The sequence below is a fragment of the Diadema antillarum genome, unplaced genomic scaffold (assembly GCF_040938485.1).
Source record: "Diadema antillarum isolate AM-2024a unplaced genomic scaffold, OU_Dant_1.0 scf00000180, whole genome shotgun sequence".
NCBI classification, from domain to species: Eukaryota; Metazoa; Echinodermata; class Echinoidea; order Diadematoida; family Diadematidae; genus Diadema; species Diadema antillarum.
Genome location: NW_027271069.1, coordinates 2,072,724 through 2,094,064, shown reverse-complemented (window position 1 = coordinate 2,094,064; position 21,341 = coordinate 2,072,724). Strand labels below are relative to the sequence as shown.

General features: G+C 39.2%; 2 protein-coding genes across 2 annotated transcripts; one reads left to right on the top strand and one right to left on the bottom strand.

Moving 5' to 3' along the window:
- The first annotated feature begins 4,562 nt into the window (after window positions 1-4,562).
- LOC139723016 (uncharacterized) lies at window positions 4,563-11,248 on the top strand. Its single transcript, XM_071634294.1, has 3 exons — window positions 4,563-4,672; window positions 6,994-7,053; window positions 8,596-11,248. Exons 1-3 carry the CDS (start codon window positions 4,662-4,664, stop codon window positions 11,246-11,248), a joined length of 2,724 nt encoding a protein of 907 aa, XP_071490395.1. The 5' UTR covers window positions 4,563-4,661.
- A 5,216-nt stretch (window positions 11,249-16,464) lies between these two features.
- LOC139723082 (uncharacterized) lies at window positions 16,465-19,548 on the bottom strand. The gene is made up of 2 exons (XM_071634352.1): window positions 19,054-19,548; window positions 16,465-17,771 (listed from the first exon to the last, which is right to left on the bottom strand). The coding sequence occupies exons 1-2, from the start codon at window positions 19,335-19,337 to the stop codon at window positions 17,114-17,116; spliced, it is 942 nt and encodes a 313-aa protein (XP_071490453.1). The 5' UTR covers window positions 19,338-19,548; the 3' UTR covers window positions 16,465-17,113.
- Between the last annotated feature and the right edge of the window lie 1,793 nt (window positions 19,549-21,341).

Genomic DNA, 21,341 nt, shown 5'->3' with positions numbered 1-21,341 from the left:
TTCAACAGCATGTTAAAGAGGCAACTCATAAAGCTGGACACACATTAGACCTAGTTCTAAGCAGAAAAGTTGACAACATTGTATCGAATGTTAATCTTGTCACATTTCTGCCCTCTGACCACTCCGCCATCATCACCACTCTCAACCTCAAAGGCCCAGTGAACCCCAAGAAGCAGACTACCTCCAGAAATCTACGGTCTATGGACCTCTGCTCCTTTAAAAATGACATTGCTGCATCACTTTTCCAGATCAGAGAGTCAGCGTGTCCCTCCGAGGCTGTCCTGCTGCTCAACTCTCATGTAACAAGACTTCTTGATAAGTACGCTCCGCTCAAGACTAGATCTGTAACAGTGCGGCCAAATAATCCCTGGTACACGACAGAAGTGAAGGAGGCTAAGAAGCGTAGACGCCGTGCAGAGCGCCGCATGATCAAGTCTGGTCTTTGCATTGACAGAGAGCTGTATCGGCAAGAGTGTGAGTCCTACTACAGCCACCTTGCCGACGCCAAGTCAAGGCACCTAAGAGAGGAGATTGCTGCTGCAGACACCAAACAACTTTTCAACATCATCAAAAGACTCACAATTGCACATCCAGATTCTTCTCTTCCTGACCATACTTCAAATCCTGCACTTGCCAATCAGTTTGCTGAGTTTTTCGACAACAAGATTAGTACCATTGCATCTTCATTCCCGGTGTCTCCTGAAATCTCTCTCTCTAATTCCTCTCGCATAAATATAAACACTGAGTGTGTATTTTCTGAGTTTGGTTTAATCACTGAGTCACAAATGAAACGTCTCATCAATTCTCTTCCGTCCAAGTCTTGTTCTCTTGATCCTCTCCCCACATGGCTACTAAAAGAGTGTCTGGATGAATTTCTTCCTGCAATAACTCACATTCTGAATCTCTCGTTGTCATCAGGCGTAGTTCCTAAGCACTTCAAAAGGTCGCTCATATTGCCCTTTCTAAAGAAACCCAGCTTAGACCGTAATGATTTGAATAATTTTCGCCCCATTGCTAATCTGTCTTTTCTTGGTAAAGTTCTTGAGAAAGTGGTTGCTCGCCAACTCAGAGATCATCTTGATGAACACCAGTTGTTTCCTAGTAATCAGTCTGCCTACAGGCACTTCCACTCCACCGAAACCGCCTTATTGAAGGTACTCAATGATCTCCTCTTAGCAGTAGACAAAGGCCATGAAGTTGCTCTTCTGCTTTTAGATTATTCTGCTGCGTTTGATACTATCAATCATGAAATTCTCCTTAACAGATTGGAGACTAATTTTGGTCTAACGGGAACAGTTTTGAGATGGATTGCATCTTACTTACACGACCGCCACCAGATGGTTACTGTGAACGGTGCATTTTCTCAGTCGTTCCCTCTTAGACATGGTGTCCCCCAGGGGTCTGTGGTTGGTCCTTTACTATTTCTTCTATACACAGCCCCTCTGTCTTCAGTAATCAACTCTCATAACGATATTTTACATGTTATGTATGCCGACGATACTCAAATCTACATAATCATACAACCAAATACCCAAGTCGAAGCACTCTGCAAGCTTAGTAGATGCGTTGATGATATCAAGCAATGGTCTCACGATAATTATTTGAAATTGAATTGTGTTAAATCGGAATTTTTATATGTTCATTCTCAGTTCAGGCGGGGTAGCTCTCTAACAGAATTTTCCTTTGAAGATAGTACTATCCCCATCTCTCAGTCCGTCAGAGATCTCGGAGTTATTGTAGATAAGCATCTGAACTTTCAACAACATATTAAGAATTCATGTCGTTCTGCTGCTTGGGGTATTTGTAAAATTGGTAAAATACGTAAATTATTGGATCAGTCTTCCACGGAACGTCTCATTCACGCATTTGTTTCCTCTCATCTTGACTACTGCAATTCCCTTCTTGTTGGTCTCCCTGCTTCAAGTACTGCACCACTTCAAAGAATTCAAAATACAGCTGCTAGGCTTGTGACCCTTACAAAAAGATCTGACCACATTACTCCAGTTTTCCAATCCCTCCACTGGCTCCCCATCCATCAACGTATCACTTTTAAAATCCTCCTTATTGTTTACAAGATATGTAATAATCTTGCCCCATCTTATCTTAAAGATTTAATTTCCTTCCGCTCCTCCACTTCAACCCGTTCTCTTCGTTCTTCCTCCGCTCTCCAATTATCACGTGGTCCCCGCACCTGTACACGTTATGGTGATAGGGCCTTTTCAGTTATTTCCCCACTTCTTTGGAATGAACTCCCTTTTTATATTCGTAACGCTGAAAATGTTGATAGGTTTAAGTCATTGTTGAAAACTCATCTGTTTACACAACCTTAATTTTGCTGTTGTTGTTGTTGCTGTCGTTATCATAATATGTACATGTACATAATGCTGTATTTTGTTTTTACGTTATATATGTGACCGTGCACCTCAAAACGAACATAAAGTCGCACACACTGATTTTGCGTGAGGACTGAAAATAAGTGAAATGGGTCAACCTAGCCGAACTTGACTTTTTCATATTTTGTGAAAGAGTGGGTCTTCTTTTACATTATGCTAAAATTTGGGATCATAAAACGGGCAGGAAAGTGTGTTTTTTTAGCAGTTTATCTCGAATATTTTTTGTAGAATAGTGTAATTAGGTGTGTCTTTAGAATCCCTTTTTCATTTCTGAAAAACCTTGTCCACACTCTTCACTTTCAACTCTAATAACTTTTGAAAGGATAGTGCTACTGCTTTGAAAGTTGGCATTAATTATGGACAGAATGTGTTAATGAGGCATGCTTAATTTTAGTTTAATCTGATAATCCCTTCATTGTTGTTACTCTGGTGGTTTACTTCCTGTTTTTTGTCCCATTCATCGCACAGCCAGCACGGTTTGGTAAAGATTAAGCGCTTGAATAGACACTGTACTTGAGAGCCTCTTTTCTCAGTTCACACTTTTCCTGAGTTTGTGCTTTCTTTGCAATATTTAGATAGGTTAGGAGAGTCCATGTGATTTGAGTTATACATCATTTTAAAGCTTAAAGTCTGCTCTTTCAGAATATGGTCTTAACTAAAAATTCATGTCTGGCGACTTTTTGTTTGTTTTGAGGTGCAGGGTCACATATATTATTTTTCCCCGATTTGATGCGCTTAGAAACATCAGTATTAAGCGCTATATAAATGTTATTCATTATCATTATCATTATCATGACATAGGTGTGGGTGTGTGTGACTTCATTAACACCTAAGTTTTATAGTACAGAAAGGTATTTCTTATTTTTATGCCTCCGCCGTCGCCACGAAGTGGTGCCGGAGGCATTATGTTTTCGGGTTGTCTGTCCGTCCTTCCGTCCGTCCGTCCGTCCGTCCTTCTGTCCGTAATGAATTTTGTGGACAGCGTAACTAAAAAACCTTTTGAGGTATCCTAATGAAACTTGGGGGGTGTTTCACAAAGCCGTTCTTAAAGTTAAGAAGGACTTAAGTGCGACTGGTAATCAGTCCTTGTGTGCTGTATACCTATATTCTCAATAATTCAGCACAAGAACTGATCACCAGTCGCACTTAAGTCCTTCTTAACTTAAGAACGGCTTTGTGAAACACCCCCTTGGCATGTATGTGTATCAGGGGGTGAAGGTGTGCCTATCAACTTTTGGGTGCACATGCTGAAGGTCAAAGGTCTATTGGAAAGGTTATGGTCAAATACATAAAATTTCACTATTTCCACCATATCTATGCAATGCCTGAAGATATTTTCTTAAAACTTAGTGTATACATGCAATACCCAATTAAGATTCTCTGGTGAAAGTTTGCAGTCATGAGGTCAAAGGTCAAGTAAAAATAGTAAAGCTTCACTTTTTTCTCCGTAACTTAGAAATTGTTCAAGGTATCTACAAACTTCATGGAACATAGTTGACTGGCAGTGGTTATCTAGAGAATTTAGCGTTCATGGGGTCAAAGATCAGGGGTCAAAGGTCAAGGGCAACACTTCAACAGCAAATTTGCCCATTTTTTGTCAATATCTTCACAATTTCTCACCCAATTTCAAAGAAAATTTCGTCCCTACCCTAGGTAATTTGAGGTCCCTCTATCAATTGGTGCTATCAGATTTTCGAAATTCTTTCTAGTTTTTGAGATATATTGCCCTGTGTGCGAACTTAAAATAGGACATGCGTGAAATATGGTCACACTACCATAATACTATTTATGAAAGCCTACAGTACAAATCTGAATATAATTATAATGACTATGTTACACCATAAATGCACAAGGTTTGCCTCATCAAATTCTCCAGATCAGACAGCAGTGACAGTGACAGTCTCATCTGATGCAGTGTTTTCAATTTCTGTTTCATCAAATGCTATGACCTATACACCACTCTTCATGCTCTAACCAAACTCACCAAAAAACGATGATTTATTACGTCATATACCCACTCTACACTCCAATGGCAGTGTGTAAGACACAGCAATTACATTCTGCCATCGCTTGTTCTCAGTAAAAGCTAGCAAAATTATCACAGTCGTAATTCAAATACATTCTCTTAGACTTGTCATTGTTTAATTTTTTATTTCATTTTTTTTTTAGATTCTTCAACAGGAATGCATGACCGAGGCAGATTGAGTTCATTAGAGCATACCAGTGATACCAGAGCACACCAGTGATATCAGTGATACCATCACTACCATGGCAACCGAGTAAGTTTTGTTTTTGTCAGTGCAATGGTAGAGTCTTTACTGTAAACTTTTCAGTTAAGCTTTCCATTCTCCACTTTCACAATGTTGACAGCCCTGCCACATAGTCTGATACTAACTGGCAGTGCCATAAATGAATACAGTATAACAGTGGGTATTAAAAATTCTCATTTTTAGCATTTATCAAAGACAAGCAAACAAAATATTGATTCAAAGAAACACAGAATTGAAGAGCTTCTATGGGTGTGAAGCATGGCATCATATTGATGACGAGATGACGAGGTATACATGTATAACCTCGAGATAACTTAAGTAACATCCAACCTTGCAAGTTACATACTTTCAAGAGTCCAAAGTTCACAGAAGTCAATAGGCCAAATAAGAATGATTTCTGGCTTCTTGTCCCCTCCTCCGTTTTTTTTTTTTTTTTTTTTTTATGGCCGCCTCAATTTTTTTTAATTATATGATATTTCTGTTCTGAAATTATGTAAATAAGTATATGAGGACATATAGACAATGAAAAACCAAAACCATTAATATGATGCAATTACACACCTTGTTTTGAGCCTCTGTAGTGCATGTACAAATGAAATTAAATTTGTGAAAAATGTGTTGAGATTGACCCAATAACATTTTTGTGTATCCGAAAAATATCACACATCAAATAACATGGAACCCCCTCCTCATTTTCAAAAAATCAGGACGAGAAACTATTAATCAATTTTACTTGTCCTTATGTACTTGGAAATACACCGTACTTGTGATATATTACTAACTGTTTGAGATAAGGGCTTCAAACATAGCAGTTGCGGTGAGGAGACGATGTTGTGATGAGATCATGGGGTTAGGAGGTTAAGGTCAAGTCATAGTCGTAATATACCTGAAAATACACCATACTTGCAATAAAAAAAGAGTCATTTGAGATATAGAGCTTCAAAAGTAGCAAGTGTTTCCTTGGTATTAAAGGTGACAATCATGTGATGAAATCATGGGGTCATGAGGTCAAAGGGCAAAGGGGTCATTATGTACCTGACCATACACTGTACTTTCAATAACTTAAGAACGGTTGGAGATAAGAACTTCAAACCTGGCACATATGTGGTCATGTGTCATGAACTGGTCCCCCCCCCCCCCCCCCCATATGATGGTGCTCTTACACTTTTTGGATTTTCTTCAAAACCATTACAGCTATTCAAACAAATTTTGTATCATTTTGAAGCTGTATTACCATGCCATTTGCCTGTAACATTTCACTGAAGTAGGATATATAGAATTGGAGTTATAGTATTCTAAAGTTAGAAGACCAGGGGTGCCACCTGCACGAAGTCAATGGGAAAGTGCACATTTTAGTGCTATTTCTGGAAGAATGTTGAGATTTTTGTCAAAATTTGGCAAATGACTACAAATTAGGCATCAAATTAAAGCCATTTTACTTTTCTTTACTGTTTATCACCCAATAACTAATGTAACACTTAATATACACCTACTCTTGTATATTTTTGAATTTTTGCCTATGTTTTGAGATTTTTTCATTATTACACGATCATAAACCCTAGACAGTTATTCACCGTAAGGATCTAAATCAGTTTTCCGAAAGTACACCATTTTTTATTGCCAAAGAAGGGCATCAGAAAAAGTTCTGATGTTCTGTTTTTACCCTGATTGCCTTGAAATTTGGCACAAAGAAGTGATATTAGAAGGTAAAGTAAAGAAGCCTATCGTTTTTGGTGTGGGCGGGGTCATCGCTTCCATGGTAGCACTTTTGTGCAAATAGTAAAGATTTTCTTGAGAGCACTCTACTGGCTGCAGTTCTTCTCGGATCATTTTCAAACTTAGTATAAAGGTGCATTATGGTAAGGCAAAGACACCTATTGTTTTTGGTATGGGTAGAGTCTTCGTTACCATGGCAACATTTTTTTGGTGGAAATATTCTAGAACCAGCTTTTACCAGATTACGAAACTTGGCACTTAGTTGCCGTAAAACATAATGTGAAAAATCAAATTTTAGGGACTCCCTGCTGCAGTCACAAAATGTATCCGAATGGGGGATGTGTGACGGGTTCAGGGGATACATGTACTCGGGCATGTCCCCATCATAGTGCGTTAGTTGTTTTCCTATCTGGAAGTGTATACTTTTGCTATCACCTTGTAATGCAGAAGGGGGCCAACTTATGACACATGACCACATGTATAATGTACTTTTGAAGTGGAAGCCTTAAATTTCTACTTTTTAGAAAGATGAGCCAAAGGTTTCATCTATTTACCTTGATTTTCCTCCAGTAAACTGGAATCATTTTATTTTCTTTCTTTTTATTCTATTTCAGGGTAATAGTCATCTCTTCTGAGGAAGAAGAGGGGGCATCTGGGGTCACTGTTCATGAAGAGTAAGTTGACGAAGTGAGACTCTCTGTGCCTGATGATCATGTGGTGTATTTGCTGATTTTCAAATGATGAGTTTGATAAAATATGTACAGTTTTGTCACCTCAACCACATGTGACCACATTAAATTTAAATTATTGGCAGGGGTGACGTATAACATGTAACAGCGCTGCTATAGATGTGATAGAAAAAGCCTGAGCTGTCTACAAGTCACAACTATTGGACAATACATGTGTCTGTAGAACTGCTGCTGAGATTGTCACTAAAAACTGATGTTGAAAAGAAAGAAGAAAAACATGGCTATTTTAGTTTAATTACATCAGGTGTTAAAAACCTAAGAAAATATGATGCAGAGACTCCAACCCAAAGCACCTTCTGACCTGGAGATTCTCCAGCCTGAATGCTAGCAAACGGGAGACTCCAAATTGATGTGTGCAAAGCGCGAAGTTCCTAGGGTTCTAGATGCTCTCTTAGGCTATCGAAGGCTTATTTTCTTCAACATACAATAGCAATAAGTAAGAAATCCTTTCCAACGGGAGACACAGAGCCAGGGCGGGAGAAATTAAATCTCAAGCGGGAGAACGGGAGACTGTGCAAAAATGGGTTTTCGGCGGGAGATCTCCCGTCGAAAACGGGAGAGTTGGAGTCTCTGTATGATGTGGATCCGTGTATGTTTGCAGCGCTCGTTGGGGGGGGGGGGGGGACCATTTTGAAATGTTAATGAGAGAATAAGTGAACTGGTGCATTGAGCACCGTTGCGACAGACTTGCATCTGTAATTAGGGGCAGCTTGTTGTCATCTAATAGATAAGGGAAGGCTCAAAAGCCATTGAGGGGGGATATTGTTTTCAAAGCGGATGATGTCTAAATTCCCAGATTTAATGTATAAAATGGCCATTTTTGAAGGTCACGGTGGTGCTCATTGAAACAGTTCATGAGAATCAGCAAATGATAAGTAGCCTCTGATGTCCAAGCCGTGCAATGTACTGAAATGTCTGCACCCATAATGGACCTACTGGTTGGTAGTTGATGAACATAACTGAATTTTATGTGACAGAATAGTATGTGTATTTTACCATAAATGAAAAAATGAAAGGCTCCTCCTCTACACCACCACCCCCCCCCCCCCAAAAAAAAATGATTTGGTAGCTTAAATTTTATCCAAATGTGACATACCTTCACACTCCAAATGCAACCTTTAGTGGTGTGATACAGAGGAGAAATGCAATGCTCCATACCTTCTATGGAATAATGCTGCCCTGCATGCAATACACGTACTTGCAGTCAAAGTTGCCAAGTTTGTTTAAGTTTATTAAATGACTGCACAATTTTCAGCGGGTGCATTCAATGACAACAGAAATCAAATGTGCCAGACATTTACTTAATAAAAAGTATTTGCGTGTACTCTTGACGTGTAATATGCACAACTGATTTTTGTAGTCAACATGTGGGTTCAATCAATTACAACCAGTTACAAGTTCTACTGTAATAGTTTATATATTATGTTTGAATTAAAGAGTATTTATTTTATACTTTTCTTTCTTCAGAAATCCAGATGACGTCTTCATTGCAGCTGGGTCTACTGCTTTGTTTGAACGGTCCAACACTTTCAAGCGACCAAAACTTGAGGAGGTTGCTATCTCAAGTGATTCAGCAGACGAGGAAGATCATCAGACACCACTCCAACCAAGAACTGTCAACAGCAATGTTGGACCTCTATTGTACAAGCAGAAGTGGCATGCCTTCAAAGAAAAGAGCACCTTCTTCAAAGACAGTGAGCGCATAGCAAAGGCACTGCTGTTCCCATCAGTGCAAGTTAACAACTCTGTGCCAGTTGGTTGCGACCAAGAATTGTGCTTCTTGATAGATACTTCTCAGCTCCGTTTTGCAGAAGATATTACTTGTGATGAGACAGGGAAGTACCAAAAGCCCAGTAGGGCCAAATGTAGAATTACAGTCAACAACGATGGAAATGTTGGACCCAGCGAAGACATTGGCAGCTGTAGAACATACACGTTTGTTCGTAAGTACTATAAGCACAGGGACACTCCTAACTTTCAAAGAATGCTGTATGAGCTGCATGATGCAGAGGAGGGCACTATGCACCCAATATGCATGGTCAGATACGAGTGGAAAGGTGAAAAAACTGAGCTAATCATCAGTCCCCATGGTAATGAGAAACACTCTGAACGACCGTATATCAGATCTAAGAAGGAACTTCTTCAAAACTTGAAGTCTTCACATTGCTCCTCAGCCCAGAAAGTTGTTGATGATTACTATGAGAAAGAAGGAGGAAGTGACCTGCACTCGTTTGCCTCTGTACCAAGGGATAGGAAGCAGGTGTATCGCCATGGTTCTGTGAAAGCTAAGAGCTCTGATTTTTCTGAGCTTTTAAAGATGAATTTGAAAGGAGATTTTGTGAAGAGTGTAGAATTTTGTCATGAAAAGGGGAGTGGATCAATGCCAAGATGTGTGTTGTACACAGATAAACAAGCTGAAGACATGCGGAGAAACGTTTGTGAGAAGGGCAAAGTTCTGGTGTTTGACTCTACTTTTGATTGTGGGCCAATGTATTTGACAATCGCATCTTATCGGCATGACAACTTTGTTAACAGGAGCAATGACAGGTCAGTCTTGATGCCTGGGGCAATTTTGATTCATGGGAGAAGAGATTTTGAAACCTACCGATACTTTGGGAACGAGTTGTCAAAAGGTCTTCAGCACACAAGCGTACAGTTCTATGGGACAGATGGAGAGATTGCACTTCAGAAGGGCATAGCAGCCACCTCGAGCTTCAAGGATTCAAGCCATCTTCATTGCATGCTTCATCATAAGAGAAACTGTGAAGCTAAGCTAGCTAAACTGGGTGTCAGAAGAAATGCCAGAAGGATTGTACGTTCAATATATGGCGAGCAGGTAGACGGTACAAGGTATGAAGGATTGGCTGATTGCAGCACAGAGGAAGAATACGAACTGCAATTGGCAGCATGGGCTCCTCAATGGGATGCTCTTGAGACAGAAGAATCCGGTAGAGAAGCTGAGTTTTCTACTTGGTTTCGTCGCTTCAAATCTGCAGATGTGAAAACGTCCATGTTGAAGCCCTTGCGCAACCAGGCAGGTTTGGGAGACCCACCAAGGCAATTCACAACAAATGATGCCGAGTCAATAAATGCCATGGTATCCAAATGGATCTCTGGAAAGAAAGGTTGGGACGAACTTGCAAAATGTCTTCAGGACTTCGTCGTTTCTAAATACCGGGAGCTAGAAATGGCAGTCCTTGGTATTGGGGAACGCAAACTAGATCATCAGCACAAGCATCTCCAAAAGACAACGGTACAATGGAGAAACATGTCAAAAGAAGAACACAAGGAAGTCCTCCAACAGGCTCATTTGATACCTGAAGTGCATGCAGAGTTGTCAATAGGACCTGATGAGAGCTCAGTATGTGGCTTCACTTCAGAACAGCTACAAGATGTTTGGCATAAAGCTGGACTAATTCTCCAGTCACCTGGAAACATTGTGCATGCTCCCAACAACCCCCAAATAACAGTGTGTTTCAGTGAAATATCAAACTTCACTGTGACACAAAAGGGAGAGATGGCAAAATTTGTCTGCGAGGAGAAGTGCAAGTCATTCAGCTTTCATGAGAGACTCTTTTGTGAACATTGCTTGGCAGTAGCCGAGCATAGAGGTGTACTAGCTGATTTTCTTGTAACAATCAATGCCAAGAAACGTGCCTCCACAGTAAGTCTCGTAAACAAGGCCTTACAGCAGCAGTGTCGGGGTAGTGGAAAGAAACAAGCAACAAAAAGGAGGGGAGCAAATAATACTACTGCTTGCGAGGTCAAGAACGTAGTAAGAATGCCACAAACTCACCAACCCTTTACGGTGGCGAGGAAAGTTGGACTTATCAGCAGATGCTACGGATGTATGCAGAAATTCAGTGAGCAGATGAATCTTCCCCCAAGGGACCTTATCCTAAGGAAACTAGATTTCAGAGAGTGGGTGGATAAGAACACTGGAGAAATGAAAAGAAGTCAGTCCCTGGTGCCTACATACTATCATATGAAGATGGATTGTGTTCGCAGGAGATATCCCATCACTGAAATAAAGGACATCTTACTGTATGATGAAGTGAAAGAACAGCTCTGTGAAGAGCATCTCACCAAACTACGCAACTTTGGCCTAAGCTTCCATTAACATACATGTGGCTTTGAAGAAATTACAATAGGGAGATACTCTGGCAAGCAGATGTAAATGTTGAAATGGAGATTATGACAGTATTCTTTTTTGTTCCCTTTTTGTGCACAAGTGAAAGAGTCAATGTATAAAACAGAAGAGGGAAAATAGAGAAAAAGTGTTGTGTTTTGTCACCCCCTCTGTTTAGACATTTGTTTGTAAATCTGATGAATAAATACAAAAAAAAAGGCTTTGCAGGACAATCTTAAATACAAATATTGAATCAGACTACTGCTCATCTGACCAAGATTTTATGCTAAAGGACATTGGTGTTTGATAGTTAAAGAAAAAAGAAATAAAACTGAAGTGAGAGGTTTGCTTAAATTTTTGTTCTTGAGGGAAATTTTGCAAATGCCACCAACATTTTGTTCATACACTTACATGTACATAGCCAGCCTTCAAAAATACATGTATGTACAATACCTTGGTAGGAATTGGTGTCGAAAGCGAAAGCTTTTTGTGTGCTATAATATAGCTACAAGTTTACTTTCTGGCCTCCTTAGTTTACAACATGATTTGATCGAGATAAAGATCACAGATAGAAGCTACCACATGTAAGAAGGACTATGTGAATGATTTAATCAGATATTGAAAATGAGGGGCATTAAACTTTTCTCATTTGAAGGACAGCTTTTATATGTGACAGATACTATGGTTTACCATTCTTGTATTTTACTTTGAAGAAGAGGTGTGCTTATCAGACCTTGTCTGTGGCAGTCAACATTGATATTCTCATTTGAAGGCCAAATTTTGTGTGTGACAGATACTATTGTACGCTGTGTATATGGTTTACCATTCTTGTATTTTACTTTGAAGAAGAGGTGTGCTTATCAGACCTTGTCTGTGGCAGTCCACATTGATATCCTTTTTCCACAAGTTTACTTTCTGGCCTCTTTAGTTTACAACATGATTTGATCAAGATAAAGATCACAGATAGAAGCTATCACATGTAAGAAGGACTATGTGAATGATTTAATCAGATGTTGAAATTGAGGGGCATTTTCTCATTTGAAGGCCAAATTGTGTGTGTGACATATACTAAATGTACCTGTGTATATGGTTTACCATTCTTGTATTTTACTTTGAAAAAGAGGTGTGCTTATCAGACCTTGTCTGTGGCAGTCAACATTGATATCCTTTTTCTACAAGTTTCCTTTCTGGCCTCTTTAGTTTACAACACGATTTGATCGAGATAAAGATCACAGATAGAAGCTACCACATGTAAGAAGGACTATGTGAATGATTTAATCAGATGTTGAAATTGAGGGGCATTTTCTCATTTGAAGGCCAAATTTTGTGTGTGACAGATACTAATTGTACGCTGTGTATATGGTTTACCATTCTTGTATTTTACTTTGAAAAAGAGGTGTGCTTATCAGACCTTGTCTGTGGCAGTCAACATTGATATCCTTTTTCCACAAGTTTACTTTCTGGCCTCAACATGATTTGATCAAGATAAAGATCACAGATAGAAGCTATCACATGTAAGAAGGACTATGTGAATGATTCAATCAGATGTTGAAAATGAGGGGCATTTTTTCATTTGAAGGCCAAATTTTGTGTGTGACAGATACTATTTGTACCTGTGTATATGGTTTACCATTCTTGTATTTTACTTTGAAGAAGAGGTGTGCTTATCAGACCTTGCCTGTGGCAATCAACATTGGTATTGTTTTTCTTTTTTATCAATGCATAGTGACAGGTCATTTTGTGATGCGAAAACCTTAAGTACAGGTAACAACCAAAGACAATTTCTGTACTGAGAAAAGTTATCGCTTTCCTATAAAATTGTTATGCTTCTCTTGATGTAGAAGTATGTATCATGGTATTCATTTGAATAGTTTTAGTTATCCATTATCGTTGTTGTTTGGATATACAGTCGACTAGTGTTTATTTTCTTCAGAAAATATGACAGATTGGTGTGTGCGTATTGAAATGCGACTGCATTGAAAAATACACTACAAAGAAATGGAGTACTGGACTGGTACATCTGCCATTCAGAAAGTAATTTGTACAGTATTGCCTCGGTCTACATTCCCATGCATACCATGGGATCACATAAGTAATTCTGTGTCAGATTTTACCCGTGCTGAAAATCCAGTCTTAATGCTAAACGGGTGTTGCAGACGATTTTCAGAATTTTGTGCCTGAAAAGTACATGAATTGATTACATCTGGTAGGGCCTACAGTGTTCAGAAATGTGTAGCTGTCAGGAAGAGGATTAATGATGTGTTTAAATCTCATTACAAAACGCATTGAACAAGGATGACATTGCAAATGCAAAAATTCATATCATGTGGCAGTGTATTTCCATTTCGATAGAACGCGGAACACAACTTTTGTGTGAAAAACAGCGGACAGTATCAGGTTATGTTGTACGTGCAAGGTGATGTATGTGAATCAAACATTAGATAAGAAACAGACAGTTTTTGAATGCTATTTGTTTACTTTCTTGCCTATATTGTATCAAGCTGTGTTCCTAAAGCAAGATGTTCATTTTAGGTGCTTGAATATTTGTATTTAGTTTTTGTTTTTAATTTCCTTGAGTTCTTACCTGTATGCATTTTGAAGAGCATGTGAATGTGATCAAGTTGGATGTTATAAGATCATTTTGCCACTTAACTTATGTGTGAAAAATACTTCTTCTGGACAAGATTTGCGTCTGTTTGTGTAAAATAGCAACTTGTTTGGGGTTTCTTTGTTAATACTTGCACGACTTTTGGTTCACAGAGAAAAAGAAGTTTTTCTTCCTGGCTAGCATGTTACGAAACCTCATGTGACTTCTTAGTTTATTTGGAATTTAAAAAAAGAAGCAATGTACAACTTGAGAAAGGTTACTTTGTTCACTTTATGCTTCTCAGGTGTGTATGTTTGCAAGGAAAAACATTAGTTTCTCTTCCAAACTACGCAGTATGACTGATTTTAGCTCATTTGAAAAAAAAAGTAGTGAAAGTTGAGGAAGAAAGTTACTTTTTTTTTTACTTTATAGTCCTCAGGTGTGTATGTTGCAAAACATTTTAGTTTCTCTTCCAAATCGACATATCTGCTTGCAAAAGGTCATGTGACTTGGTAGCAGTATGACTGATTTTAGCTTGTTTGAAATTAAAAAAAAAAGTTATAAAAGTTGAAGAAAGTTACTTTTTTGTTTGTTTATTTTATACTTCTCAGGTGTGTATGTTTGCAAAGAAAAACATTAATTTCTCTTGCAAACTGACCTCAGCTTGCAAAAGGTCATGTGACTTTGTAGCAGTGTGACTGATTTTAGTTTATTTGGTATCACATTCTGATTGTTTTCTCTCACTCGATGGGGGGCTTCCAAACTTCTACAGGGGAAACTCCATATAACGAGATGGTCGGGACCGAATCGTTCTCCTCGTTATAGCCGATATCTCGTTATATCAGTAGGCATAAAAGAATGCATAGCATAAAGACATTAATTTGCACATGTGGGACTACCCATCATATTCAATCAATACTGATAACTTGGTAATGTGTATGAGGGAATTGCTCACCTTTATGGGTAAGAAGATGTTTTTCGCAAATGAAATCCAATATGAATAATGTGTTTCTTATCAATTGTAGATCGTATTTGTAAATCTCTATACAATGTAGCTTGCGATTGTGTCAAGATCGTCTGTGGATTGGTATGTGGTTATGGTATGGGTGTGTGTTGTGTGTAGAAAGCTTGAATATGGTCTGAATGCACAATGTTGTGTGTGTATGTGACACATTCTGTATGTACATCATGTGCGTGTGTGTGAAGATGGGGAATTCCCTACGTAGAAAGGCAATCACAGCATCAGATTGCCTCACACCTGCTAAACGTCATGATGATGTCATGACTGTATACATACGGCCGTCCCACCACATTTTCTGCATGTATCAGTGCGCGCGCGCACATCACACACACACACACACACACATTCACTGACAACATGCGGTGCTAGCTGTAAGAGTGCACTGAAGAAAATATGTTTGTACAAGACAGTTTTTGGCGCATCGAGCTTTACATTCAAAACTCGTCTTTTAATATTACATGAGAAAAAGTACCAACGCACCCTTTCGGCAAAACCGGGGGGGGGGGGGGGGGGCTTTGGACGAAGGGTGGGGTTCCAGTCAACGCGACGCGACCCAACGCTCCCAACGCACCCTTTCGGCAAAACCGGGGGGGGGGGGGGGGGGGGCTTTGAACGAAGGGTGGTGTTGCCATTAACGCGACGCGCCACCACCCAACCCACCCTTTCGGCACAAGCCGTGCTAACCATGCAGTCACACAGTTTCTGCGGTCCAGGCATGCCTGCAAATCTATCATGAATTGCTGAGGAAAAGTCATGGCAGCCATGGCTTTGGCCAGAACCAGAAAATCTAGGTGAGCTGCAAATATATTGAAGGGAGATGAACACGTTAGTCTAACGTTAGATGTAAGCCCTAAAGTTAGGTCTACCGCGTACCAGATCTAACGTTACAGAGTGGGCCTAGATCTAGTGTTAACTGTTTAGTGTTAGACAAAATGTCAGTAGAAATTTCTAGGCCTAATCTAACGTTATATCTAGGTCTAGCACTAACATTGGGCATAGATCTGTAGTCTAACTTAAGTGTAACGTCAGAGTTCGACTAGGATCTAAGACGAAGAGACTTGATACTTTATTGTCTAGTCCAGGGTCATGTGTCAGGGGCCAGGCCGGGCACTTCAAAGTTCAATTATCTTATTGTTACACAGAATGCCATTCAATCGACAAGACCTAGTCTAACGTTAGGTCTAACGTTAGGTCCTAGATCTTATAGATCTACACTAACCAGAAAGTAGAAGAACTTTATAAGCTGGTGGTGGTAACAATTCTCCTATGGTCATGTAACATGTTCAGTTACTGCTTTTTTGCATGGGGAAAACAGCAGACTCCTGGCCGTCTGCAGTTACTGCTTTTTTCCGTGAGGAAACTACCCAGAATCAAGGGTGAGTCACCGCAGTAACTATATTTTCCTAAATAACATTTAAGAAATAACGGAAACATAATTTTTTCTTAGGTATTGTTAGACAACTAGGTATGATGCATAATCATACCACAAAATTATTTTTGAATGTTTCTGTGTTTTTAAAGAGTCTGCAAAAAACACAAAATCGCATTTATCTCAGCAGCTATGCAGTTACTGCTTTCTTCCGTGGGGGGGGGGGGGGGGGGGGGGCAGAAGAACCCTCTTGTCAAACTTTTGAAGGTGTTAATCATGGCAAACGACAAATATAGGATTTAACTTTCTTGAGGAGCATAACCTTCCAGTGAAAATTGTATCTTCATTTCACCAGATCAGAAGGAAGCAAAGATTATGGTGGAACAATTCTTTTTTAGGTTGTGTATCCCATGAAAACTCTCAGATTAGGATAAATGGGTGGTTTAATAGTTCCTGGTCAGATGGGACTTCAGGTTTTCAACTTTTTGGGGGATTTTTTTTTTTTTTAGATAACGAGAAACTTCTTATAATAATACGATATGAAATATGTAAGAGCAAAAAATAATTCTAACAAGAATTCAGAGTTTATTTGATGAAAATTAGTTTCAAATGGCTGAGATATCCAAAACAAAGAAAGCTATCTTGATAAAAGGTGGGACCCACTTTTTATAAAGATCGTTTTGTTTTACATTGTTGTTGTTTTTTATCACATCAATTCCAATACTGTTTTTCATCAAATAAACTTTGAATTTCTCTAGAATTGTTTGCTGAAACCTCATCTCAATCAATACTATACCATCCCTTTAACATCTATTTCAAGAATATCGATTTTGAAATTTTATCCGCTTGAGCTCTAGATAACGTTTGACTCGGGACGGTCTAGGCAGAAATGTGCAGTCGATGACCATACATTTCGTCGTAGAATGGCATCGCCTGCTCTGCGAGCTCTACCACGTCTTCGGTGAGCTGCTCCTTCGCTGGAGCAGGTAGCGCTTTGATGAACTCGGAACTCTCCATAGATCGACCCCCGAAAGTCTTGTTGCGGTACAAAGTGTCCGACGGCCACTTCCAGGCAGAGGCTACTTCCGGAGAAGGATTCCATTTCAGCAGAGACTCAGAGTAAGGGAAACCCACGCACTCACAGTATTTGGATACCACCTGATGGGGATGGTCGAGGAGGTCGGCAGCGTCGATCACCATAGGGGATGGATCGATGTTTTCCTTTACGTACTTCCACATGTTGTAATGGTTTTCGAAGAGGTCCTCGACGTAGTAGTCACGGGCGTAAAGGCGCAAGTCAAATACGTCTTCGCTTTTGTGAGATTCATCCTTCAGGCTGTTGCTGGCAGATAGTTGCCCAAACAACGCCTTACGGAAGGAGTTAAAGACCAAGAGAGGGTGCCGCAGTAAGAAAGAGTGCTTATAACTTGTTGGGAGATACTTCTTAGCATCTTCGGCTTTCATTGACACGCTTTCATCCTTAACAAATACGTACTTGCTGTCGGATTCCTCCAGGGCCCTTTTCACGTTTGCAAACCTGATAATGAAGCAAATTTCAAAAACTATATAGCCTGTGGTCTTTGTGAGCATTAACAGATCTATAGTAGGAATTAAAAGTTCATGATGCGCTTCATGTCATAACGGTTTAGCAAAAGAACAGCGATAATAATCACAGGGAAAATTCTGCGAAAGGATTGGATTGGATTTCGTACATGCATACCTAATCGAGAAAATACATGCCACTTCACGACCATTCGGTCTTCATCTCCATGTAATTCAAAATAAATGCAGTAACTTTGTCGTTCCAGGGCAACGCAATGTAAGTGGTGACTAAGGCACGAATTGATTCAATTCTTATTTTAGCTTTAGTTGTTGACGTTATCTTCTATCAGCAAAATGTGCACTGGTTCTGCATTGGCGGCCTATAGCGAAACAACAACAAAAAAAGGAAAAGAAGTACAAACAATATACATGAGCATGAGGCCAGAACAAAGCAAGGCACAAACATATATTTATTCCCCGTCTCTCTATTTCTATCTCTATTATACCGGGCCCGGTCCCCCCAAAAAAGCGGAACGGTGGTTTTCAGTACCTTGCGTTCCAAAAGTGATATATGTTTTGATATCATTAGAAAGAACATCTTCCGCAAAAGACAATGATACCAAAATTGTTAAATTTAGTGCAGAACTGTTTATTCTACGTCCAATTGTGTAAATGCAATCATTTTCAAATTTTACTGGATTTTGGCGACGTATGAGCGAAGAATTTGGGTGCGAAACGGCGTTCCATACGGTGTATTGTGTAAGCCCGTTGATCCATGTCAACAAAACATATACAGCTTTCACACTGAGCGCGGGCCAGGAAAAAACAGTGTGTGAGTGTGTGTGCGCACGCCCAATCTGAACGCTGTATCTTTTGTCGTTATGGATCAACGGGCTTTTCAGACAGTATGGAATGTGTGTCGCACCCAAATTCTTCGCTCATACGTTGCAAAAATCCAGCAAAATTTGAAAATGACTGCATTTGCAGTATTGGGCGTAGAATAAAATGTTCTGCACCAAATGTAATGATTTTGGTATCATTGTCTTCTCCGGAAGATGCTCTTTCTAGTGATGTCAAAAAATATATCACTTTTTGAATGCAAGATACTGCAAATCCACCGTTCCGCTTTTTTTTTTTTTTCTGGGGGGGGGGGGGGGACACCCGGTATATATACATGTATATATAATACACGTGAATATTCTTTTTGCTCCGAGTATACTGAATTCCTAGGCCAACGAACATTTGTGTTTCGTAAATTTCGTCTTTTTTTAACTTACGGTAGTCTTTCTGGAGGGAAGTAGCAATTTAAGAAATTCTCGAGGTTCTCAGACGCCACTTTGAATTCCTTCTCGTGACCATCGTAGCACCAAGGTAGTTCGGTGATACCTGCTTTCTTCATTTCTTCCCTGGCAAAGGACGAGAAGCCGAACGGCTCTATCCATATTTGGCAGCCGGGAACACCACTCAGGCACTTGGTAAAAGCCATGGCGATCATGCGAGGAGTCGTCCACAGGATAGCCTTGCCCGTAGGAGCGGGATTGCTGGTCGGTTGATTAGCCATTGTTAAGAAATCGGTCGCTCAGGTGAAATCACTGCTTACGTTGTATCTCTGCAAAGTCTATTATGCGCAATGCAACGAAGTCTCGAATATCTTAAACACTTTCAAGACCCCTTTAATCAACCTTTAGACCCAAAATGTTGCAACCATTAGTTTATGATCACACGTAAAGCGGAAAGGGAGTCTTCTTCCTTTACAAGTCACGTATTTCGCAGTGAGTCTAAAGGTCGATAATCTGCAAATTGTATGCATGTCTGTTGCGTTTTGTCAACAAAATGCTTCAGTAGACACAACACACTCACTCATACATATATTAATATAATATGGACTGGCGTAGAGGGGGATACGACATTTAAAGCCCGAACTAGAATTGTATTGCCCGAGTCGAAGACGAGGGTAATACTATTCTAGTGAGGGCAAGGAATGTCGTATCCCCCAAGAGGACAGTCCATATTATTACTATTATTACTAGTAGGCTTGCTAAGGGCGAAAAAAGGGGTGATCGCTGCATTTTATAGTACAAATGTCCTATTTGACACACATGTTCCTCTGTACAATTGGAATTTTTTGATCTAAAGAGACAATCTATATCTATGCAAATAAGCTTTAATTTGCATAATTTATGTAAAATTATGTATAAAAATTATTTAAAAATATATGTGCATCCAGTGGAAATACCTAATTTGGTAGAAGTATTCTATAGAGTATGTGGAAACAATTCCTGCGAAAACTGGTTTCATACCTATATAAATAAACATAAAATTTGCATAATTACGCAAGTTATTGTGCAAAAATCTGCATTTTTGAGAGAATTTCTAAACTATTAAGCACTGGGTCTTGTAGTACAAAGTTTGAACCTGGGATGGATGTTCCTTGGGTCAAAAGTAAATGATTTATCTGAAGAGACAAACTGTCTCTATGCAAACAACTTGTTATTTGCATAATATGCGTATCAATACCTACACATCTATAGATAATCAGAACAAACAAAAAGCCTTAATGAAGCCTTAATGAAACTCCCCTTAAATCTCATCCTAGATAGATATAACCCGTTAGAAACACTTTATGAAACAAATGATAAAAGAATTTGAATAATTGAACCATCATTACCAGCTAATTTACATAATTACTAAAGAAAGTAAAGTAAAAACATTATTTTCAAAGTTTTTCTTACAGTCTAAGAACTGCATTTTATGATGAAAACTATGGAAGTAGTATGCATTTCCTTTAGTCAAAAGGAAATGGTTTGAAATATCAAAACACTATTTGTCTATGCAAATACCACTTAATTAGCACATTGTGCATATTAATACCCGAATGTACCAGAAACCAATGGTCAAGGTCGACTTAAGAAATTGTATCATTACGCGATAACTCAAAACTGGATTATGCAAATTTCACCGAACCTGGTCCAAAGATGATGTATGATGGGGCAAGTGATTAAGCAGCTTTTAAGTAAAATTGGCAAGAGGTCAAAGGTCAAAAAGTTCAAGATCAATGCTAAAGTTTCATTATTTTCCTCATATGCGATGTCTGAAGGTACTTTCTTCAAACTTAGTGACTGCATACAATGTACTGCCAAAATAAGATTCTCCAGAGAGTTTCAGGTCAAGAGGTCAAAGGTCAATGTTCGGGTGAAAATGTTAGAATTTCACTTTTTTTCTCTGTATCTCACAAATGGTTAAAGGTATCTTCATGGAACTTGGTACTGGCAGGGATTTTCTAGGGAATTTAGGGGTCATTTGTCAAAGGTCAGGGGTCAAAGATCAAGGTAAATTGGGCCCTCAAAATTTCACTATTTCCCTCGCATGTTTTTGCAATGCTTGTATTATTTTTCTTGAAACTTACTATATACATGTATTACCTAACGGCTATTCTCTGGGAAATTTCCTGCCAAAATGTCAGAGCTCTGATGAAAGTGCTATATTTCACTTTTTTTTTCATATCTTGAATGTGAATCAAGGTATCATGAAACTTAGTAAGGACATATTTGTGCATGTTCTACCT